This window comes from Gymnogyps californianus, unplaced genomic scaffold, assembly GCF_018139145.2.
Source record: "Gymnogyps californianus isolate 813 unplaced genomic scaffold, ASM1813914v2 HiC_scaffold_81, whole genome shotgun sequence".
NCBI lineage: Eukaryota > Metazoa > Chordata > Aves > Accipitriformes > Cathartidae > Gymnogyps > Gymnogyps californianus.
Genome location: NW_026114474.1, coordinates 104,367 through 127,704, shown reverse-complemented (window position 1 = coordinate 127,704; position 23,338 = coordinate 104,367). Strand labels below are relative to the sequence as shown.

The 23,338-nt window shown below is 77.4% G+C and overlaps 1 protein-coding gene and 1 long non-coding RNA gene across 2 annotated transcripts in view; both read left to right on the top strand.

Moving 5' to 3' along the window:
* Nucleotides 1-22,294, top strand: part of LOC127029142 (translation initiation factor IF-2-like) — a 32,714-nt gene extending 10,420 nt beyond the window's left edge. The window contains exons 3-4 of the mRNA XM_050914779.1: nt 5,447-5,681; nt 21,791-22,294. Of these exons, the coding sequence (XP_050770736.1) occupies nt 5,447-5,681; nt 21,791-22,223 (668 nt within the window). The 3' untranslated portion in view covers nt 22,224-22,294. The remainder of the gene's footprint in view (nt 1-5,446; nt 5,682-21,790) is intronic.
* Nucleotides 12,541-14,126, top strand: LOC127029133 (uncharacterized). The gene is made up of 3 exons (XR_007768134.1): nt 12,541-12,709; nt 12,874-13,108; nt 14,030-14,126. It is a non-coding gene; the product is annotated as an uncharacterized LOC127029133 (long non-coding RNA).
* Nucleotides 22,295-23,338: the final 1,044 nt, after the last annotated feature.

Below are 23,338 nucleotides of genomic sequence, written 5' to 3'. Positions count from 1 at the left end.
CAGCCCAAACCCGCAGGGCTCGGGCTCTGCTCCAGCCCGAAGCCCCGCGCACCGGCTCTCCAGGCCCCGAGCCCCGGCCGAGCCCCACACCCCCCAGCCCCGCGTGTGAGGTCGGGCGGGCCCGGCGCTGTCGGGCGGTGCTTGCGAACTGGACGGGGGGCCCGCGGGCGGGACCGGCCCCTGTGGCCGCGGGCGGCTCGGGCCAGGACGGGGGGGCGCCGGGCTCCGGCCCTCCGGGCTTTATTCCCCGGCGCCCCGAGCCCCGCCGGCTCCGACGCGGGAGGAGACACCGGCAGCGCGGCCGCCCGGGCACCGCCGCTGGCCCGCCCGCCTCCGCCCCGACACCCCGCTCGGCCGCGGCCCCTGCCCCGCTTCCCCCCCCCGGGCCGAGCCCCCGCGCCTCACCTGGGCCCGCCGGGGGACCCGGCCCGGCCGCTGCCGCCCCGGGCCGCGCCACCGGCACCGGCGAACGAGGAAAGGGGGAGACGGCGGCCGCCGGGGCTCAAATCTGCTCGGCCGCCCCGCGCAGCCGCCCTGCGGACCCGCCCACTTCCCCTCGCCCGCCCCGCCCACCTGTGCCCGTCCCGCCTCGCGCACGCGCCCTGCGGACCCGCCCACTCGGACCCGCCCCGCGCACCTGGGCCCCGCCCGCGCATGCGCCCTCGGGCCCCGCGCACCTGGGCCGGCCCCGCCCGCGCCCGCGCTCTGGGCTCCGCCCCGCCTTCTCGCCGCGCCCCGCCTCCGCCCGCGCCTCCTCTTCCGCCGCCAGAACCGCGCCGCCACCGACCGGGGCGGACGTCGGTACCGGTGCGCCGGGCGGGACCCGTGGCTCGGGACGCGGGAGGGAGCCCGGCCCGGGGGCTTCTCCGGGGGCTGCGCGGAGCCCGGGGCCGGTGAGGCCGGGCCGGGCTTGGGGCTGTGGACGGGGCCAGCGCCGGGTCTCGCGGGCGCGCGGAGCCGGCGGGGGGGTCCTGGTCGCCGTCCGCCTCTCCCTGGCGGGCGGGCTGCGGGTCCCGGGGCTCCGTCCCGCCCCGCGGAGCCGGAGGACCGCGGCAGCACCGGAGCCGGGCCCGGGCCCAGGCCCGGCCTTGCCGTCCCGGCCCGGCGCCTTGGGCAGGAGCAGCCGCGCTCCGGGTTCCGGGCCCGAGCGGGGCCCGGGGCCCCAAGTCCCGCGTTCCCTCCCCACGCTGCCCGCTCCTGCCCGGGGCTCCGGCCGCGCTCCCCGCCGGGGCTCTGCCGGTGCCGCGGTCGTGTCACGGAACGGGCGCCGGCGGCTCCGCGCGGACACCGAATAAAGGCTGGAAACCGCCGGCGGCGCTGGGGCTGCCCGGCACGGTCTGCCCGGCTCCCGCAGTGCCGCACCGGGGTCCCGGCCCGTGAGCACCGTCGGGGAACGGCCGCGGAGGGCAAGGGGCGCCTCGGCTCCGGAGCCCCTTGTGCTCCCGGGAGCTCCCCGGGGGGGAGCCCTGCCCGCCCGGGAACGGCCGGGGGGCTCAGGGCCGAGCCCGAACCCCGCGGGCTGGGGCTCCGCTGCCGGGCCCTGCAGCAGCGGCGGGGGCCGGCCCCCAGCCCCAAACACGGCATCGGCTCTGCTCCCAAGCCGGCGGGGCAGATGAGCCCGCTTGGAGCCCCCAGAACCACAGCGCTGAGTCTCTGCTGCGGAGCCAGCCCGGCAGGACTTAGGCTCGCCCTAAACCTGCCCCAGTGAGCTCTGGCTCCCAGCCCCAGCAACGGGGGACTTGGGCTCTGTTCTCCAAGCACTAAAACACACGACTACTTAGGCTCTGTGTCCCAGCCCCAAAACGCAGGACTTGCTCAGTCCCTCTCTTCAAGACCGGAACTGCCCCATGAGCCGGGTCTCACCCCCCAAGCGCAGGACTGACTGAGTCTCCTTTCAGAAGCCCAGGATTGCCTGAGCGACCCTGGTTGGAAGCCCCACGAACACAAGACTCCGCTTTCAAGCCCCACATTGGCCAAAGGAGCCTGGTTTTGAGCCCACCACGCAGGACTTAGTCTCCGCGGGAAGGGGCCCAGCTCAGCCGTGCCCGGTTCTGCCCCCAAACCCCGTCGCTTGCCCTCCCTCGTCCTGAAGGGAGCCAGGCTTTTGCCCCCTCTGACCCGTGTCCAAGCCTGGAAAACGCAGGACTTAGTCTCCGTTTCGAGCCCCAGGAGCCCGGTTTCAGGTCCTGAAGGCACCCGACTCCATCGCTGTTTCTGAGCCCCAAAACCCAGGACTGGGTCTCCGTTTTCCAGCCCCCGAACTCGCCCGGTCAGCTTTTTTCCCGGGCCCACAAAGGCCGGACTTGGGCTCTGCTGCCAAGCCCCGAAGACTTCTTAGTCTCCGGTTTTGAGCCCCTGCAGGAGCGTCCAAGGCCCCACAACACAGGGCTGACCGAGCCTCCCTTTTTCAGCCCGGAAAACACGGACTTTGGGGGGTTTAGCCTGCGTGCCCGGTCTGAGCACGCGACTCGGTCCCCGAGCCCCGACCCAGGCAGGTGAGCCTGCCTCTGAGCTGCGAAACCCCTCGGCTCCGGCTCCGCGCCCCAAACCCCAGGGGTTCCTTTCCCTCCGGAGCCCCCCGAGCTGCTGCTCCGCCTCACAGCCCAGGCCCTGCTTGCGGGAAACCCCACGCCTGGGCCCGGCTCCGAGCCCCCACACCACCCCCTCTGCCCGGGCTGAGCCCCAGGACAGGCCCGGAGCCGGGGGTCACCTCTCCCGACACCCACCGCTGCCCCCGGGCTGCTCAGCCGCAAAACCGGCCCGAGGTTCGCAGCCCCCGAGCACCCGGCCGAGCCCCCCAGCCCCCCCGCCCCGCGTGTGAGGTCGGGACGGGCCCGGCAGCCCCGGCGTGTCGGGCGGTGCTTGCGAACTGACCGGGGGGGGGGCCCGTGTGGCCGCGGGCGGCTCGGGCGAGGACGGCGGGGCGCCGGGCTCCGGCCCTCCGGGCTTTATTCCCCGGCGCCGCGGCCCCGGCCCCGGCCGAGCCCCCCGCGCCTCACCTGGGCCCGCCGGGGGAGCCCGGCCCGGCCGCTGCCGCCCCGGGGCCGCGCCACCGGCACCGGGAACGAGGAAAGGGGGAGACGGCGGCCGCCGGGGCTCAAATCTGCTCGGCCCGCCCCGCGCCGGCGCCCTGCGGGCCCGCCCACTCCCCTCGCCCCGCCCCCCACCTGTGCCGGCTCCGCCCCGCGCCGGCGCCCTGCGGACCCGCCCACTCCCCTCGCCCCGCCCCCCACCTGTGCCGGCCCGCCCCGCGCCGCGCCCTGCGACCGCCCACTCCCTCGCCCCGCCCACCTGTGCCGGCCCGCCCCGCGACGGCGCCCTGCGAACACGCCCACTCCCCTCGCCCCGCCCCACTCACCTGTGCCGGCCCCGCCCCGCGCAGCGCCCTGCGGACCCGCCCACCCCCTCGCCCCGCCCACCCTGTGCCGGCCCCGCCCCGCCACGCCCCTCGCCCGCCCACTCCGCCCCGCCCACCTGTGCCGGCCCCGCCCCGCGCACGCGCCCTGCGGCCGCCCACTCCCCTCCCCGCCCCGCCCCCCGTGCCGGCCCCGCCCCGCGCACGCGCCCTGCGAAACGCCCACTCCCCCCCTCGCCCCGCCCACCGTGCCGGCCCCGCCCCGCGCCGGCGCCTGCGGCCGCCCACTCCCCCGCCCCGCCCCCTCCGCCCCGCCCACCCCGTGCCGGCCCCGCCCCGCGCACGCGCCCTGCGGCCCGCCCACCCTCGCCCCGCCCCGCCACCCGTGCCGGCCCCGCCCCGCGCACGCGCCCTGCGAACACGCCCACTCCCCTCGCCCCGCCCCGCCCACCCGTGCCGGCCCCGCCCCGCGACGGCGCCCTGCGCCACGCCCACTCCCCTCGCCCGCCCCGCCCACCCGTGCCGGCTCCGCCCCGCGCACGCGCCCTGCGGACCCCGCCCACTCCCCTCGCCCCGCCCTCCCACCCGGGCCGGCTCCGCCCCCGCGCACGCGCCCTGGGACCCGCCCCCGCCTTCCTCGCCTCGCCCCGCCGCTCCGCCCGCCACGCCCTGGCCTTCCCGCCCACGCCCCGATCAGCGGTCACCGCCCCCGCGGCCTGCCCCGCAGTCACGGTGCCTCGGCGGCGCAGCAGACGTGCCTCCGCGGCAGGTGCGCCGCCCGAGGCTTCAAAACCCCTCGCGGCCGCCAGGGGGCGCCGCCGTCGCGGGAACGGCGGCGGCGGGAGCGGGGTCCCGGTCCCGGTCCCGGTCCCGGTCCCGGTCCCGGTCCCGGGGCTGTGGCTGGCGGGGCCCCTGCCGCGCCCGGGGCCGCTTCCCCGCCACGCCCGGGTCCCGCCCGCGCCGGGGCCGAGCTGCTCCGGGGGCCGAGCCGACCCCGGCGCCTCCGGGCGTGCTCCGGCCGGGGCCGCGCCCAGGGTGCCGCTCTGCCGGGCCCCGGCTGCAGCCGCGCCGGGCCCCGCTGTCCCGTCTCCCCGGGGCTCCTCCGGGCCGCCCCGGGCGCGGTTCTCACGCGGTCTCGGCAATGGGCGGCCGCAGCCGGCAGGCGGGAACCGGGGGCGACGCCATCTCCCGGCCGCCCCGGGCGGCCTCGGGGTGCCGGGCCGGGGCCGGGCGAGGGAAAACGGGGCAAACCGGGAAAAACGGGGCAGAACCGGGGCCGCTTCCTTCCTTCTCTCTCCGCCCGCAGGCTCCGGGGCGGGAGCGGGGGCACCGGCTGCTGCCCGGTAGGCGCTGCCTGAAGCTCGAGTCCCCGCAGGCAGCGGGTGCTGCGGGGGACCCTGGGCAGGCACCGGCCGGCTGCGGCCCCCCGGGTTTCCCAGCGGCGGGAGCTGCCCTGCCTGCCCTGCCTGCCCTGCCTGCGCTGGGTTGGTTTCCCCCTGCCCCGCTGCGGGATCCCCCGTGGGTGCCCGGCTGGGGCCCGGTGACTTTCCCGGCGGGTTTTGGCTCCGACTCTCGGGGGTCCCCTCTCGGGGGTCCCGTGGCTGCAGCTCGGCCTGTGGGGCCGGGGCTCCCCGGCAGCTCCCGATTTCCACCACGGGATCAGCCCCGGCTCGAACCCTGAGCCGGCGACCGGCCGCGGCGGCTCCGCACGCCCCATCTCCCAGCCGGGACCCGGGGCAGACGGGGACCCGGCGGGGCTGGGGGTCTCCCGGGGCGGCCGGTGACCCCTCCTGCCGCCGGGCTCCCTCCTCCCGGCACAGGCGCCGGCTGGTTTTTTCTGCCCAGCTCTTGCCCGGAGCGGCTGCCGGCAGGACAGACCCCTCCGGCCTGGCGCCGGCTCTGCCGGAGCCGGGGAGAGCTCGGACCGGTGAGGGTGGCAGCTGCTGCTGCTGGGGGGAACTGGTTTCCACTGGGGTGCAGCCCTTCGGCCCTGCCCCGCGTCATCCTCGCAGGCGCTGCCACGGCGGGGCCCGGGGGCGGCTGCGGGCCCTGCGCGAAGCCCTGCTTTTGACCGAAACCCTTCTTTTTCAGCTCAAAGCGTGCTGTGGTGGGAGCAGAGGCCGCTGCAGGGACCCACGCCGGCTCCTGCAGCCCCGTGGGCGAGACGGTGGAGCCGGCCTGGCCGGGCACGGGCAGCGACGGCCATCCCGGTGCCAGGCGGCTGTGCCGACGCGTGGGGAAGGCTCATCCCGGTGCCCGGGCGAGGAGCACAGCCCCGAGGCGGTGAGCGCCGGGGGACACCGGCGGCGAGGACGTGCCCGGTGAGGTGAGTGCCCCGAGGCGGCGGCGGCGGCCGAGCGGAGCTGCGCGGTGGGAGCGGGGTGCTCGGCTCCCGGGGCCGGCTGTGCCGGCGGGGATCTCCGGTGCTGCGGGAGGGGCCGGGTCCCTGCAGGGTCCCCGGGGATGGAGGGGCAGGCGGGGGTCCTGTCCCCGGCCAGGGGAGCGGGGTGCCGGGGGCTGCCGTGCCCCGGGAGCACCAGGACCGAGCGTGGTGCGAGGGAGCCGGGCCTGGCCGCAGCTCAGGGAGCGGTTTTGTGCTCGGGGCACGATGGCTTTGCCCCTTGTCCTGCCGGCGGGGCGGCCGAGGGACGGGAGAGTGGGTGCCGTCCCCCGGCAGGGCTCCCCGTGGGGAAGGAGAGGTCCCGGCACCGGCAAGGCAGCACCGGTGGGTCGCTGCAGGTGCCGGTGGAGCTCAGCACGGCAGGGCCGCAGCCTGTGCCCACTGGGCAGGTTGCCCTGTGGCCCGTGGCTGTTTGTGGGTGCAGGAGGGGCCTGGGGGGTCCCGCGGGTCGGCTGCCGCACGTTTGGGGGGGCAGGAGCGGGCGCTGTCGGGGTCCGGCCCAGACCACGCCGGCACTGGTGCGGTGCCGGCCCAGCCCCGGGGGTTGCTGGTTGTTGCTCTGTGCCACCGCGCTGCTGCTGCTGCTGCTGCTGCTGTGTGGGGCTGGGCGGGGGGGGTTCAGCCAGACCCTGGCTCTCGCCCGCTCTCCCGGGGAGAAAGGGGACGTCGCTGGGCTCCCGTCCCCGTCTCTCCCTCCCCTCCCGTCGCGGGTGCACGGCACCGGGGAGCCGCTGCCCAAAGCGCCGGGCAGAGCCGCCCGTGCCCGGGAGGCAGCCGGGTTTGCAGGGGCGGCAGCAGCTCGGGGGCTCTGTGGGCACGTCTGACTGTCCCACGTCTCTCCCTGTGCAGGGACGGACGGACGAGAGGAGCCCAGCCACGCCGGGAGCTGCGGAGCCCCCAGGAAGAAGCCGGGCTGCCTGCGCCCAGGCCGACGCTGCCGCCTGCCCGCTCCTGGCTGGGACAGCCCTGCCTCGCCCGGCCGGTGACGCCGCGGCTCCAGCTCAGTTGTTTGGGCCCCCGTTTGTTTTGGGTCCCGTTCCAGTTGCCGGTGCCGTCGGTTTGGTCGTGCGGGCTCCTGTCTGTTGCTGCTCCAGCTCGTGGACGGCTCCAGTTCCGTTTGCAGGCCCAGCTCAGCTTTGGTTCCTGTTCCAGCTCGTGGACGGCTCCAGCTCATTTCCATGCCCGCTTGCGGATGGTTCCAGCTCGAGTTTGGCTGCAGCTCCCGCTCCTCGCCACTTCCAGTTGGTCTGCGGCTCCAGCTCGTGCTTGTTAAAACGATCTTGGCTTTTGGCAAGGTCGTAAATCAATCACTGTCTTCACTTGCATATGAATATTAAATGTCATAACCGCACACACGCCTGCCTCATTAGTCTGTGTTTATTGCTCCATTCCCCGTCCCGCCGGTTGTACACACCTCGAAGGAAGAGTGGGCGAAAAGCGCCTTTCCCCCCAGAGACTATCTCAGACGTTTGAATTCGGCCTGGTGCATGCCAGCCTCCCCGGCTGCGGGGACCAACGCGACCGGACCCCCACCTCCGGCGGGGGCCCACGCACCCTGCCCACCCCCCTCCCACCCCCCCAAGGCCCTCCTGCCCCCCAACACCCTCCCAACGCCCTCCACCCCCCCCCCCGCTGCCCCCGCCACCCCGGCCCCGGGGTCTGACCCCAGCCAGAGCCGGCGGGCTCCCCTCCCCAGCCCAAACCCGCAGGGCTCGGGCTCTGCTCCAGTCCCCGAAGCCCCGGCACCGGCTCTCCAGGCCCCGAACACCCGGCCGAGCCCCACACCCCCCCCAGCCCCGCGTGTGAGGTCGGGACGGGCCCGGCAGCCCCGGCGCTGTCGGGCGGTGCTTGCGAACTGGACGGGGGGGGGGGGGGCCCCCTGTGGCCGCGGGCGGCTCGGGCCAGGACGGGGGGCGCCGGGCTCCGGCCCTCCGGGCTTTATTCCCCGGCGCCCCGAGCCCCGCCGGCTCCGACGCGGGAGGAGACACCGGCAGCGCGGCCGCCCGGGCACCGCCGCTGGCCGCCCGCCTCCGCCCCGACACCCCCGCCGCTCGGCCGCGGCCCCTGCCCCGCTTCCCGGCCCCGGGCCGAGCCCCCCGCGCCTCACCTGGGCCCGCCGGGGGAGCCCGGCCCGGCCCGGCCCGGCCGCTGCCGCCCCGGGGCCGCGCCACCGGCACCGGGAAACGAGGAAAGGGGGAGACGGCGGCCGCCGGGGCTCAAATCTGCTCGGCCCCGCCCCGCGCAGCCGCCCTGCGGACCCGCCCACTCCCCTCGCCCCGCCCCGCCCACCTGTGCCCGTCCCGCCTCGCGCACGCGCCCTGCGGACCCGCCCACTCGGACCCGCCCCGCGCACCTGGGCCCCGCCCCGCGCATGCGCCCTCGGGCCCCGCGCACCTGGGCCGGCCCCGCCCGCGCCCGCGCTCTGGGCTCCGCCCCGCCTTCTCGCCGCGCCCCGCCTCCGCGCCCGCGCCTCCTCTTCCGCCGCCAGAACCGCGCCGCCACCGACCGGGGCGGACGCCGGTACCGGTGCGCCGGGCGGGACCCGTGGCTCGGGACGCGGGGAGGGAGCCCCGGCCCGGGGGCTTCTCCGGGGGCTGCGCGGAGCCCGGGGCCGGTGAGGCCGGGCCGGGCTTGGGGCTGTGGACGGGGCCAGCGCCGGGTCTCGCGGGCGCGCGGAGCCGGCGGGGGGGTCCTGGTCGCCGTCCGCCTCTCCCTGGCGGGCGGGCTGCGGGTCCTGGGGCTCCGTCCCGCCCCGCGGAGCCGGAGGAGCGCGGCAGCACCGGAGCCGGGCCCGGGCCCGGCCTCGCCGTCCGCGGCGCGGCGCCGCGGGCAGGAGCAGCCGCGCTCCGGGTTCCGGGCCCGAGCGGGGCCCGGGGCCCCAAGTCCCGCGTTCCCTCCCCACGCTGCCCGCTCCTGCCCGGGGCTCCGGCCGCGCTCCCCGCCGGGGCTCTGCCGGTGCCGCGGTCGGGTGTCACGGAACGGGCGCCGGCGGCTCCGCGCGGACACCGAATAAAGGCTGGAAACCGCCGGCGGCGCTGGGGCTGCCCCGGCACGGCCTGCCCGGCTCCCGCAGTGCCCGCACCGGGGTCCCCGGCCCGTGAGCGCCGAGCCGGGGAACGGCCCGCGGAGGGCAAGGGCGCCTCGGCTCCCGGAGCCCCTTGTGCTCCCGGGAGCTCCCCGGGGGGAGCCCTGCCCGCCCCGGGAACGGCCGGGGGGGCTCCAGGGCCGAGCCCGAACCCGCGGGGCTGGGGCTCCGCTGCCGGGCCCTGCAGCAGCGGCGGCGGGGGCCGGCCCCCAGCCCCCAAACACGGCACCGGCTCTGCTCCCCAAGCCCGGCGGGGGCCAGATGAGCCCCGCTTGGAGCCCCCAGAACCACAGCGCTGAGTCTCTGCTGCGGAGCCCAGCCCGGCAGGACTTAGGCTCGCCCTAACCTGCCCCAGTGAGCCTGGCTCCCAGCCCCAGCAACGGGGACTTGGGCTCTGTTCTCCAAGCACTAAAACACACGACTACTTAGGCTCTGTGTCCCAGCCCCAAAACGCAGGACTTGCTCAGCCCTCTCTTCAAGACCGCGAACTGCCCCCATGAGCCGGGTCTCACCCTCCCCAAGCGCAGGACTGACTGAGTCTCCCTTTCAGAAGCCCAGGATTGCCTGAGCGACCCTGGTTGGAAGCCCCACGAACACAAGACTCCGCTTTCAAGCCCCCACATTGGCCAAAGGAGCCTGGTTTTGAGCCCCGCCACGCAGGACTTAGTCTCCGCGGGAAGGGGCCCAGCTCAGCCGTGCCCGGTTCTGCCCCCCAAACCCCGTCGCTTGCCCTCCCTCGTCCTGAAGGGAGCCAGGCTTTTGCCCCCCTCGACCCGTGTCCAAGCCTGGAAAAACGCAGGACTTAGTCTCCGTTTCGAGCCCCAGGAGCCCGGTTTCAGGTCCTGAAGGCACCCGACTCCATCGCTGTTTCTGAGCCCCCAAAACCCAGGACTGGGTCTCCGTTTTCCAGCCCCCGAACTCGCCCGGTCCAGCTTTTTTTCCCGGGCCCACAAAGGCCGGACTTGGCTCTGCTGCCAAGCCCGAAGACTTCTTAGTCTCCGGTTTTGAGCCCCTGCAGGAGCGTCCAAGGCCCCACAACACAGGGCTGACCGAGCCTCCTTTTTCAGCCCGGAAAACACGGACTTTGGGGGTTTAGCCTGCGTGCCCGGGTCTGACACGCGACTCGGTCCCCGAGCCCCGACCCAGGCAGGTGAGCCTGCCTCTGAGCTGCGAAACCCTCGGCTCCGCTCCGCGCCCCCAAACCCCAGGTTCCTTTCCCTCCGGAGCCCCCCCGAGCTGCTGCTCCGCCTCACCAGCCCAGGCCCTGCTGCGGGAAAACCCCACGCCTGGGCCCGGCTCCGAGCCCCCACACCACCCCCTCTGCCCGGGCTGAGCCCCAGGACAGGCCCGGAGCCGGGGGTCACCTCTCCCGACACCCACCGCTGCCCCCGGGCTGCTCAGCCGCAAAACCGGCCGAGGTTCGCAGCCCCCCGAGCACCCGCCGAGCCCCCCAGCCCCCCCCGCCCCGCGTGTGAGGTCGGGACGGGCCCGGCAGCCCCGGCGGTGTCGGGCGGTGCTTGCGAACTGACCGGGGGGGGGCCCGTGTGGCCGCGGGCGGCTCGGGCGAGGACGGCGGGGCGCCGGGCTCCGCCCTCCGGCTTTATTCCCCGGCCCGCGGCCCCGGCCCCGGCCGAGCCCCCCGCGCCTCACCTGGGCCCGCCGGGGGAGCCCGACCCGGCCACTGCCGCCCCGGGGCCGCGCCACCGGCACCGGCGAACGAGGAAAGGGGGGAGACGGCGGCCGCCGGGGCTCAAATCTGCTCGGCTCCGCCCCGCGCCGGCGCCCTGCGGCCCGCCCACTCCCCTCGCCCCGCCCCACCCACCTGTGCCGGCTCCGCCCCGCGCCGGCGCCCTGCGGGCCCGCCCACTCCCCTCGCCCCCCCCCCACCTGTGCCGGCTCCGCCCCGCCCGGCGCCCTGCGGCCCGCCCACTCCCCCGCCCCCCCCCACCTTCCCCCGCCCCCCCGCCCCTGCACCCCACTCCCCCGCCCCGCCCCCCCACCTGTGCGGCCCCCGCCCCCGCCGCCGCCCTGCGACACCCCCACTCCCCTCGCCCCCCCCCCCCCGGCCGCCGCCCCGCCCGCCCCGCCCCCCCCCCTCGCCCGCCCCCACCGTCGCCCCGCCCCGCGCCCCGCCCGCCACCTGCGCCCTCGCCCCGCCACTCCCCTCGCCCCGCCCCGCCCACCCGTCGCCCGCCCCGCCCCGCGCACGCCCCTGCGAACACGCCCACTCCCCCTCGCCCCGCCCACCCGTGCGGCCCCCCCGCGCCGCGCCCCGCCCACTCCCCGCCCCGCCCCACTCCGCCCCGCCCCCCGCGACGGCCCCGCCCCGCGACGGCGCCCTGCGAACACGCCCACTCCCCTCGCCCCGCCCCGCCCACCCGCGCCGGCCCCGCCCCGCGACGGCGCCCTGCGAACACGCCCACTCCCCTCGCCCCGCCCGCCCGTGCCGGCTCCGCCCCCGCGCACGCGCCCTGCGGCCCGCCCACTCCCCTCGCCCCGCCCTCCCACCCGGGCCGGCTCCGCCCCCGCGCACGCGCCCTGGGCTCCGCCCCGCCTTCTCGCCTCGCCCCGCCTCCCGCCCACGCCGGCCTTCCCGCCCACGCCCCGAATCAGGCACGCCCCGCGGCCGCACCCGCAGTCACGTGCCTCGGCGGCGGCAGGTGCGCGGCGGCCCCGAGGCTTCAAAACCCCTCGCGGCCGCCAGGGGGCGCCGCCGTCGCGGGAACGGCGGCGGCGGGAGCGGGGTCCCGGTCCCGTCCCGGTCCCGTCCCGGTCCCGGGGCTGTGGCTGCGGGGCCCCTGCCGCGCCCGGGGCCGCTTCCCCGCCACGCCCGGGTCCGCCCGCGCCGGGGCCGAGCTGCTCCGGGGCCGAGCCGACCCCGGCGCCTCCGGGCGTGCTCCGAGCCGGGGCCGCGCCCAGGGTGCCGCTCTGCCGGGCCCCGGCTGCAGCCGCGCCGGGCCCCGCTGTCCCGTCTCCCCGGGGCTCCTCCGGGGCCGCCCCGGGCGCGGTTCTCACGCGGTCTCGCAATGGTCGGCCGCAGCCGGCAGGCGGGAACCGGGGGCGACGCCATCTCCCGGCCGCCCCGGGCGGCCTCGGGGTGCCGGGCCGGGGCCGGGCGAGGGAAACGGGGCAAACCGGGAAAAACGGGGCAGAACCGGGGCCGCTTCCTTCCTTCTCTCTCCGCCCGCAGGCTCCGGGGCGGGAGCGGGGGCACCGGCCGCTGCCCGGTAGGCGCTGCCTGAAGCTCGAGTCCCCGCAGGCAGCGGGTGCTGCCCCGTCCCCTCCCGGGGCCGGACCCCCCGGCTCTCGGTGGGGGGCTCCGGCCGGGACCCACGGGGGACCCTGGGCAGGCACCGGCCGGCTGCGGCCCCCCGGGTTTCCCAGCGGCGGGAGCTGCCCGCCTGCCCTGCCCTGCCTGCGCTGGGTTGGTTTCCCCCTGCCCCGCTGCGGGATCCCCCGTGGGTGCCCGGCTGGGGCCCGGTGACTTTCCCGGCGGGTTTTGGCTCCGACCTCTCGGGGGTCCCCTCTCGGGGGTCCCGTGGCTGCAGCTCGGCCTGTGGGCCGGGGGCTCCCCGGCAGCTCCCGATTTCCACCACGGGATCAGCCCCGGCTCGAACCCTGAGCCGGCGACCGGCCGCGGGGGCTCCGCACGCCCCGTCTCCCAGCCGGGACCCGGGGCAGACGGGGACCCGGCGGGGCTGGGGGTCTCCCGGGGCGGCCGGTGACCCCTCCTGCCGCCGGGCTCCCTCCTCCCGGCACAGGCGCCGGCTGGTTTTTTCTCCCCAGCTCTTGCCCGGAGCGGCTGCCGGCAGGACAGACCCCTCCGGCCTGGCGCCGGCTCTGCCGGAGCCGGGGAGAGCTCGGACCGGTGAGGGTGGCAGCTGCTGCTGCTGGGGGGAACTGGTTTCCACTGGGGTGCAGCCCTTCGGCCCTGCCCCGCGTCATCCTCGCAGGCGCTGCCACGGCGGGGCCCGGGGGCGGCTGCGGGCCCTGCGCGAAGCCCTGCTTTGACCGAAACCCTTCTTTTTTCAGCTCAAAGCGTGCTGTGGCGGGAGCAGAGGCCGCTGCAGGGACCCACGCCGGCTCCTGCAGCCCCGTGGGCGAGACGGTGGAGCCGGCCTGGCCGGGCACGGGCAGCGACGGCCATCCCGGTGCCAGGTGGCTGTGCCGACGCGTGGGGAAGGCTCATCCCGGTGCCCGGGCGAGGAGCACAGCCCCGAGGCGGTGAGCGCCGGGGGACACCGGCGGCGAGGACGTGCCCGGTGAGGTGAGTGCCCCGAGGCGGCGGCGGCGGCCGAGCGGAGCTGCGCGGTGGGAGCGGGGTGCTCGGCTCCCGGGGCCGGCTGTGCCGGCGGGGATCTCCGGTGCTGCGGGAGGGGCCGGGTCCCTGCAGGGTCCCCGGGGATGGAGGGGCAGGCGGGGGTCCTGTCCCCGGCCAGGGGAGCGGGGGTGCCGGGGGCTGCCGTGCCCCGGGAGCACCAGGACCGAGCGGGTGCGAGGGAGCCGGGCCTGGCCGCAGCTCAGGGAGCGGTTTTGTGCTCGGGGCACGATGGCTTTGCCCCTCGTCCTGCCGGCGGGGCGGCCGAGGGACGGGGAGAGTGGGTGCCGTCCCCCGGCAGGGCTCCCCGTGGGGAAGGAGAGGTCCCGGCACCGGCAAGGCAGCACCGGTGGGTCGCTGCAGGTGCCGGTGGGAGCTCAGCACGGCAGGGCCGCAGCCTGTGCCCACTGGGCAGGTTGCCCCTGTGGCCCGTGGCTGTTTGTGGGTGCAGGAGGGGGCCTGGGGGTCCCGCGGGTCGGCGCCGCACGTTTGGGGGGCAGGAGCGGGCGCTGTCGGGGTCCGGCCCAGACCCCGCCGGCACTGGTGCGGTGCTGGCCCCAGCCCCGGGGTTGCTGGTTGTTGCTCTGTGCCACCGCTGCTGCTTGCTGCTGCTGCTGTGTGGGGCTGAACCCCCCCGGTTCAGCCAGACCCTGGCTCTCGCCCGCTCTCCCGGGGAGAAAGGGGACGTCGCTGGGCTCCCGTCCCCGTCTCTCCCTCCCCTCCCGTCGCGGGTGCACGGCACCGGGGAGCCGCTGCCCAAAGCGCCGGGCAGAGCCGCCCGTGCCCGGGAGGCAGCCGGGTTTGCAGGGGCGGCAGCAGCTCGGGGGCTCTGTGGCACAGTCTGACTGTCCCACGTCTCTCCCTGTGCAGGGACGGACGGACGGATGGACGGAGGACCCCAGCCACGCCGGGAGCTGCGGAGCCCCCAGGAAGAAGCCGGGCTGCCTGCGCCCAGGCCGACGCTGCCGCCTGCCCCGCTCCTGGCTGGGACAGCCCTGCCTCGCCCGGCCGGTGACGCCGCGCTCCAGCTCAGTTGTTTGGGCCCCCGTTTGTTTTGGGTCCCGTTCCAATTGCCGGTGCCGTCGGTTTGGTCGTGCGGGCTCCTGTCTGTTGCTGCTCCAGCTCGTGGACGGCTCCAGTTCCGTTTGCAGGCCCAGCTCAGCTTTGGTTCCTGTTCCAGCTCGTGGACGGCTCCGGCTCATTTCCATGCCCGCTTGCGGATGGTTCCAGCTCGAGTTTGGCTGCAGCTCCCGCTCCTCGCCACTTCCAGTTGGTCTGCGGCTCCAGCTCGTGCTTGTTAAAACGATCTTGGCTTTTGGCAAGGTCGTAAATCAATCACTGTCTTCACTTGCATATGAATATTAAATGTCATAACCGCACACACGCTGCCTCATTAGTCTGTGTTTATTGCTCCATCCCCGTCCCGCCGGTTGTACACACCTCGAAGGAAGAGTGGGCGAAAAGCGCCTTTCCCCCAGAGACTATCTCAGACGTTGAATTCGGCCTGGTGCATGCCAGCCTCCCCGGCTGCGGGGACCAACGCGACCGGACCCCCACCTCCGGCGGGGGCCCACGCACCCTGCCCACCCCCCTCCCACCCCCCCAAGGCCCTCCTGCCCCCCAACACCCTCCCAACGCCCTCCCACCCCCCGCTGCCCCCGCCACCCCGGCCCCGGGGTCTGACCCCAGCCAGAGCCGGCGGGCTCCGCTCCCCAGCCCAAACCCGCAGGGCTCGGGCTCTGCTCCAGCCCCGAAGCCCCGGCACCGGCTCTCCAGGCCCCGAGCCCCCGGCCGAGCCCCACACCCCCCCAGCCCCGCGTGTGAGGTCGGGACGGGCCCGGCAGCCCCGGCGCTGTCGGGCGGTGCTTGCGAACTGGACGGTGGGGGGGGCCCCGTGTGGCCGCGGGCGGCTCGGGCCAGGACGGGGGGCGCCGGGCTCCGGCCCTCCGGGCTTTATTCCCCGGCGCCCCGAGCCCCGCCGGCTCCGACGCGGGAGGAGACACCGGCAGCGCGGCCGCCCGGGCACCGCCGCTGGCCCGCCCGCCTCCGCCCCGACACCCCCCCGCTCGGCCGCGGCCCCTGCCCCGCTTCCCGGCCCCGGGCCGAGCCCCCCGCGCCTCACCTGGGCCCGCCGGGGGAGCCCGGCCCGGCCCGGCCCGGCCGCTGCCGCCCCGGGGCCGCGCCACCGGCACCGGCGAACGAGGAAAGGGGGAGACGGCGGCCGCCGGGGCTCAAATCTGCTCGGCCCCGCCCCGCGCAGCCGCCCTGCGGACCCGCCCACTCCCCTCGCCCCGCCCCGCCCACCTGTGCCCGTCCCGCCTCGCGCACGCGCCCTGCGGACCCGCCCACTCGGACCCGCCCCGCGCACCTGGGCCCCGCCCCGCGCATGCGCCCTCGGGCCCCGCGCACCTGGGCCGGCCCCGCCCCGCGCCCGCGCTCTGGGCTCCGCCCCGCCTTCTCGCCGCGCCCCGCCCCGCGCCCGCGCCTCCTCTTCCGCCGCCAGAACCGCGCCGCCACCGACCGGGGCGGACGTCGGTACCGGTGCGCCGGGCGGGACCCGTGGCTCGGGACGCGGGGAGGGAGCCCCGGCCCGGGGGCTTCTCGGGGGCTGCGCGGAGCCCGGGGCCGGTGAGGCCGGGCCGGGCTTGGGGCTGTGGACGGGGCCAGTGCCGGGTCTCGCGGGCGCGCGGAGCCGGCGGGGGGGTCCTGGTCGCCGTCCGCCTCTCCCTGGCGGGCGGGCTGCGGGTCCCGGGGCTCCGTCCCGCCCCGCGGAGCCGGAGGACCGCGGCAGCACCGGAGCCGGCCCGGGCCCGGCCCGGCCTCGCCGTCCGCGGCGCGGCGCCTTGGGCAGGAGCAGCCGCGCTCCGGGTTCCGGGCCCGAGCGGGGCCCGGGGCCCCAAGTCCCGCGTTCCCTCCCCACGCTGCCCGCTCCTGCCCGGGGCTCCGGCCGCGCTCCCCGCCGGGGCTCTGCCGGTGCCGCGGTCGGTGTCACGGAACGGGCGCCGGCGGCTCCGCGCGGACACCGAATAAAGGCTGGAAACCGCCGGCGGCGCTGGGGCTGCCCGGCACGGTCTGCCCGGGCACGGTCTGCCCGGCTCCCGCAGTGCCCGCACCGGGGTCCCCGGCCCGTGAGCACCGTCGGGGAACGGCCCGCGGAGGGCAAGGGGCGCCTCGGCTCCCGGAGCCCCCTTGTGCTCCCGGGAGCTCCCCGGGGGGAGCCCTGCCCGCCCCGGGAACGGCCGGGGGGCTCCAGGGCCGAGCCCGAACCCGCGGGGCTGGGGCTCCGCTGCCGGGCCCTGCAGCAGCGGCGGGGGCCGGCCCCCAGCCCCCAAACACGGCACCGGCTCTGCTCCCCAAGCCCGGCCGGGGCCAGATGAGCCCCGCTTGGAGCCCCCAGAACCACAGCGCTGAGTCTCTGCTGCGGAGCCCAGCCCGGCAGGACTTAGGCTCGCCCTAAACCTGCCCCAGTGAGCCTGGCTCCCAGCCCCAGCAACGGGGGACTTGGGCTCTGTTCTCCAAGCACTAAAACACACGACTACTTAGGCTCTGTGTCCCAGCCCCAAAACGCAGGACTTGCTCAGCCCCTCTCTTCAAGACCGCGAACTGCCCCCATGAGCCGGGTCTCACCCTCCCCAAGCGCAGGACTGACTGAGTCTCCCTTTCAGAAGCCCAGGATTGCCTGAGCGACCCTGGTTGGAAGCCCCACGAACACAAGACTCCGCTTTCAAGCCCCCACATTGGCCAAAGGAGCCTGGTTTTGAGCCCCGCCACGCAGGACTTAGTCTCCGCGGGAAGGGGCCCAGCTCAGCCGTGCCCGGTTCTGCCCCCCAAACCCCGTCGCTTGCCCTCCCTCGTCCTGAAGGGAGCCAGGCTTTTGCCCCCCTCGACCCCGTGTCCAAGCCTGGAAAACGCAGGACTTAGTCTCCGTTTCGAGCCCCAGGAGCCCGGTTTCAGGTCCTGAAGGCACCCGACTCCATCGCTGTTTCTGAGCCCCCAAAAACCCAGGACTGGGTCTCCGTTTTCCAGCCCCCGAACTCGCCCGGCCAGCTTTTTTTCCCGGGCCCACAAAGGCCGGACTTGGGCTCTGCTGCCAAGCCCCGAAGACTTCCTAGTCTCCGGTTTTGAGCCCCTGCAGGAGCGTCCAAGTCCCCACAACGCAGGGCTGACCGAGCCTCCCTTTTTCAGCCCGGAAAACACGGACTTTGGGGGGTTTAGCCTGCGTGCCCGGGTCTGAGCACGCGACTCGGTCCCCGAGCCCCCGACCCAGGCAGGTGAGCCTGCCTTTGAGCTGCGAAACCCCTCGGCTCCGGCTCCGCGCCCCCAAACCCCAGGGTTCCTTTCCCTCCGGAGCCCCCCGAGCTGCTGCTCCGCCTCACCAGCCCAGGCCCTGCTGCGGGAAAAACCCCACGCCTGGGCCCGGCTCCGAGCCCCCACACCACCCCCTCTGCCCGGGCTGAGCCCCAGGACAGGCCCGGAGCCGGGGGTCACCTCTCCCGACACCCACCGCTGCCCCCGGGCTGCTCAGCCGCAAAACCGGCCCGAGGTTCGCAGCCCCCGAGCACCCGGCCGAGCCCCCCAGCCCCCCCCGCCCCGCGTGTGAGGTCGGGACGGGCCCGGCAGCCCCGGCGGTGTCGGGCGGTGCTTGCGAACTGACCGGGGGGGGGCCCGTGTGGCCGCGGGCGGCTCGGGCGAGGACGGCGGGGCGCCGGGCTCCGGCCCTCCGGGCTTTATTCCCCGGCGCCGCGGCCCCGGCCCCGGGCCGAGCCCCCCGCGCCTCACCTGGGCCCGCCGGGGAGCCCGACCCGGCCACTGCCGCCCCGGGGCCGCGCCACCGGCACCGGCGAACGAGGAAAGGGGGAGACGGCGGCCGCCGGGGCTCAAATCTGCTCGGCTCCGCCCCGCGCCGGCGCCCTGCGGGCCCGCCCACTCCCCTCGCCCCGCCCCACCCACCTGTGCCGGCTCCGCCCCGCGCCGGCGCCCTGCGGGCCCGCCCACTCCCCTCGCCCCGCCCCACCCACCTGTGCCGGCTCCGCCCCGCGCCGGCGCCCTGCGGGCCCGCCCACTCCCCTCGCCCCGCCCCGCCCACCTGTGCCGGCTCCGCCCCGCGCCGGCGCCCTGCGGACCCGCCCACTCCCCTCGCCCCGCCCCGCCCACCTGTGCCGGCCCCGCCCGCGCACGCGCCCTGCGACTACACCACTCCCCTCGCCCCGCCCACCTGTGCCGGCTCCGCCCCGCGCAGCCGCCCTGCGGCCCCGCCCACTCCCCTCGCCCCGCCCCGCCGTGCCGGCCCCGCCCCGCGCCGGCGCCCTGAGGACCCGCCCACTCCCCTCGCCCCGCCCCGCCCACCTGTGCCGGCTCCGCCCCACGCCGGCGCCCTGCGGGCCCGCCCACTCCCCTCGCCCCGCCCCGCCCACCTGTGCCGGCTCCGCCCCGCGCCGGCGCCCTGCGGACCCGCCCACTCCCCTCGCCCCGCCCCCCGCCGCACCGTCCGCCGCCCCGCGCCCTGCGACTACACCCCCCCTCGCGCCACCCTGCCGCCCGCCCCGCGCCCGCCCGCGCGCCCTCCCTCGCCCCGCCACCCGCGCCGGCCCCGCCCCGCGCACGCGCCCTGCGAAAACGCCCACTCCCCCTCGCCCCGCCCACCCGCGCCGGCCCCGCCCCGCGCACGCGCCTGCGAACCGCCCACTCCCCTCGCCCCGCCCCCCCGCGCCCCCCCCCCGGCCCCGCCCACTCCCCTCGCCCCGCCCCACTCCGCCCGCCCCCCCGCGACGGCCCCGCCCGCGACGGCGCCCTGCGAACACGCCCACTCCCCTCGCCCCGCCCCGCCCACCCGTGCCGGCCCCGCCCCGCGTCGGCGCCCTGCCAACACGCCCACTCCCTCGCCCCGCCCCGCCCGTGCCGGCTCCGCCCCGCGCACGCGCCCTGCGGCCCCGCCCACTCCCCTCGCCCCGCCCTCCCACCGGGCCGGCTCCGCCCCGCGCACGCGCCCTGGGCTCCGCCCCGCCTTCTCGCCTCGCCCCGCCTCCCGCCCACGCCGGCCTTCCCGCCCACGCCCCGAATCAGGGCACGCCCCCGCGGCCGCACCCGCAGTCACGTGCCTCGGCGGCGGCAGGTGCGCGGCGGCCCCCGAGGCTTCAAAACCCCTCGCGGCCGCCAGGGGGCGCCGCCGTCGCGGGAACGGCGGCGGCGGGAGCGGGGTCCCGGTCCCGGTCCCGGTCCCGGGGTCCTGTGGCTGGCGGGGCCCCTGCCGCGCCCGGGCCGCTTCCCCGCCACGCCCGGGTCCCGCCCGCGCCGGGGCCGAGCTGCTCCGGGGGCCGAGCCGACCCCGGCGCCTCCGGCGTGCTCCGAGCCGGGGGCCGCGCCCAGGGTGCCGCTCTGCCGGGCCCCGGCTGCAGCCGCGCCGGGCCCCGCTGTCCCGTCTCCCGGGGCTCCTCCGGGGCCGCCCCGGGCGCGGTTCTCACGCGGTCTCGGCAATGGGCGGCCGCAGCCGGCAGGCGGGAACCGGGGGCGACACCATCTCCCGGCCGCCCCGGGCGGCCTCGGGGTGCCGGGCCGGGGCCGGGCGAGGGAAACGGGGCAAACCGGGAAAAACGGGGCAGAACCGGGGCCGCTTCCTTCCTTCTCTCTCCGCCCGCAGGCTCCGGGGCGGGAGCGGGGGCACCGGCCGCTGCCCGGTAGGCGCTGCTGAAGCTCGAGTCCCCGCAGGCAGCGGGTGCTGCCCCCGTCCCCTCCCGGGGCCGGACCCCCGGCTCTCGGTGGGGGGCTCCGGCCGGGACCCACGGGGGACCCTGGGCAGGCACCGGCCGGCTGCGGCCCCCCGGGTTTCCCAGCGGCGGGAGCTGCCCTGCCTGCCCTGCCTGCCCTGCCTGCGCTGGGTTGGTTTCCCCCTGCCCCGCTGCGGGATCCCCCGTGGGTGCCCGGCTGGGGCCCGGTGACTTTCCCGGCGGGTTTTGGCTCCGACCCTCGGGGGTCCCCTCTCGGGGGTCCCGTGGCTGCAGCTCGGCCTGTGGGGCCGGGGCTCCCCGGCAGCTCCCGATTTCCACCACGGGAACAGCCCCGGCTCGAACCCTGAGCCGGCGACCGGCCGCGGGGGCTCCGCACGCCCCGTCTCCCAGCCGGGACCCGGGGCAGACGGGGACCCGGCGGGGCTGGGGGTCTCCCGGGGCGGCCGGTGACCCCTCCTGCCGCCGGGCTCCCTCCTCCCGGCACAGGCGCCGGCTGGTTTTTTCTCCCCAGCTCTTGCCCGGAGCGGCTGCCGGCAGGACAGACCCCTCCGGCCTGGCGCTGGCTCTGCCGGAGCCGGGGAGAGCTCGGACCGGTGAGGGTGGCAGCTGCTGCTGCTGGGGGGAACTGGTTTCCACTGGGGTGCAGCCCTTCGCCCTGCCCCGCGTCATCCTCGCAGGCGCTGCCAACGGCGGGGCCCGGGGGCGGCTGCGGGCCCTGCGCGAAGCCCTGCTTTGACCGAAACCCTTCTTTTTCAGCTCAAAGCGTGGCTGTGGCTGGGAGCAGAGGCCGCTGCAGGGACCCACGCCGGCTCCTGCAGCCCCGTGGGCGAGACGGTGGAGCCGGCCTGGCCGGGCACGGGCAGCGACGGCCATCCCGGTGCCAGGTGGCTGTGCCGACGCGTGGGGAAGGCTCATCCCGGTGCCCGGGCGAGGAGCACAGCCCCGAGGCGGTGAGCGCCGGGGGACACCGGCGGCGAGGACGTGCCCGGTGAGGTGAGTGCCCCGAGGCGGCGGCGGCGGCCGAGCGGAGCTGCGCGGTGGGAGCGGGGCTCGGCTCCCGGGGCCGGCTGTGCCGGCGGGGATCTCCGGTGCTGCGGGAGGGGCCGGGTCCCTGCAGGGTCCCCGGGGATGGAGGGCAGGCGGGGTCCTGTCCCCGGCCAGGGGAGCGGGGTGCCGGGGGCTGCCGTGCCCCGGGAGCACCAGGACCGAGCGGTGCGAGGGAGCCGGGCCTGGCCGCAGCTCAGGGAGCGGTTTTGTGCTCGGGGCACGATGGCTTTGCCCCTCGTCCTGCCGGCGGGGCGGCCGAGGGACGGGGAGAGTGGGTGCCGTCCCCCGGCAGGGCTCCCGTGGGGAAGGAGAGGTCCCGGCACCGGCAAGGCAGCACCGGTGGGTCGCTGCAGGTGCCGGTGGAGCTCAGCACGGCAGGGCCGCAGCCTGTGCCCACTGGGCAGGTTGCCCCTGTGGCCCGTGGCTGTTTGTGGGTGCAGGAGGGGGCCTGGGGGGTCCCGCGGGTCGGCGCCGCACGTTTGGGGGGGCAGGAGCGGGCGCTGTCGGGGTCCGGCCCAGACCCCGCCGGCACTGGTGCGGTGCTGGCCCCAGCCCCGGGGGTTGCTGGTTGTTTGCTCCTGTGCCACCGCTGCTGCTGCTGCTGCTGCTGTGTGGGGCTGAACCCCCCGGTTCAGCCAGACCCTGGCTCTCGCCCGCTCTCCGGGGAGAAAGGGGACGTCGCTGGGCTCCCGTCCCGTCTCTCCCTCCCCTCCCGTCGCGGGTGCACGGCACCGGGGAGCCGCTGCCCAAAGCGCCGGGCAGACCGCCGTGCCCGGGAGGCAGCCGGGTTTGCAGGGGCGGCAGCAGCTCGGGGGCTCTGTGGGCACAGTCTGACTGTCCCACGTCTCTCCCTGTGCAGGGACGGACGGACGGATGGACGGAGGACCCCAGCCACGCCGGGAGCTGCGGAGCCCCCAGGAAGAAGCCGGGCTGCCTGCGCCCAGGCCGACGCTGCCGCCTGCCCCGCTCCTGGCTGGGGACAGCCCTGCCTCGCCCGGCCGGTGACGCCGCGGCTCCAGCTCAGTTGTTTGGGCCCCCGTTTGTTTTGGGTCCCGTTCCAATTGCCGGTGCCGTCGGTTTGGTCGTGCGGGCTCCTGTCTGTTGCTGCTCCAGCTCGTGGACGGCTCCAGTTCCGTTTGCAGGCCCAGCTCAGCTTTGGTTCCTGTTCCAGCTCGTGGACGGCTCCGGCTCATTTCCATGCCCGCTTGCGGATGGTTCCAGCTCGAGTTTGGCTGCAGCTCCCGCTCCTCGCCACTTCCAGTTGGTCTGCGGCTCCAGCTCGTGCTTGTTAAAACGATCTTGGCTTTTGGCAAGGTCGTAAATCAATCACTGTCTTCACTTGCATATGAATATTAAATGTCATAACCGCACACACGCTGGCTCATTAGTCTGTGTTTATTGCTCCATCCCCGTCCCGCCGGTTGTACAACACCTCGAAGGAAGAGTGGGCGAAAAGCGCCTTTCCCCCAGAGACTATCTCAGACGTTGAATTCGGCCTGGTGCATGCCAGCCTCCCCGGCTGCGGGGACCAAACGCGACCGGACCCCCACCTCCGGCGGGGGCCCACGCACCCTGCCCACCCCCCTCCCACCCCCCCAAGGCCCTCCTGCCCCCCAACACCCTCCCAACGCCCTCCACCCCCCGCTGCCCCCGCCACCCCGGCCCCGGGGTCTGACCCCAGCCAGAGCCGGCGGGCTCCGCTCCCCAGCCCAACCCGCAGGGCTCGGGCTCTGCTCCAGCCCCGAAGCCCCGGCACCGGCTCTCCAGGCCCCGAGCCCCCGGCCGAGCCCCACACCCCCCAGCCCCGCGTGTGAGGTCGGGACGGGCCCGGCAGCCCCGGCGCTGTCGGGCGGTGCTTGCGAACTGGACGGGGGGGGGGGCCCGGCTGTGGCCGCGGGCGGCTCGGGCCAGGACGGGGGGGCGCCGGGCTCCGGCCCTCCGGGCTTTATTCCCCGGCGCCCCGAGCCCCGCCGGCTCCGACGCGGGAGGAGACACCGGCAGCGCGGCCGCCCGGGCACCGCCGCTGGCCCGCCCGCCTCCGCCCCGACACCCCCCGCCGCTCGGCCGCGGCCCCTGCCCCGCTTCCCGGCCCCGGGCCGAGCCCCCCGCGCCTCACCTGGGCCCGCCGGGGGAGCCCGCCGGCCCGGCCCGGCCGCTGCCGCCCCGGGGCCGCGCCACCGGCACCGGCGAACGAGGAAAGGGGGGAGACGGCGGCCGCCGGGGCTCAAATCTGCTCGGCCCGCCCCGCGCAGCCGCCCTGCGGACCCGCCCACTCCCCTCGCCCCGCCCCGCCCACCTGTGCCCGTCCCGCCTCGCGCACGCGCCCTGCGGACCCGCCCACTCGACCCGCCCCGCGCACCTGGGCCCCGCCCCGCGCATGCGCCCTCGGGCCCCGCGCACCTGGGCC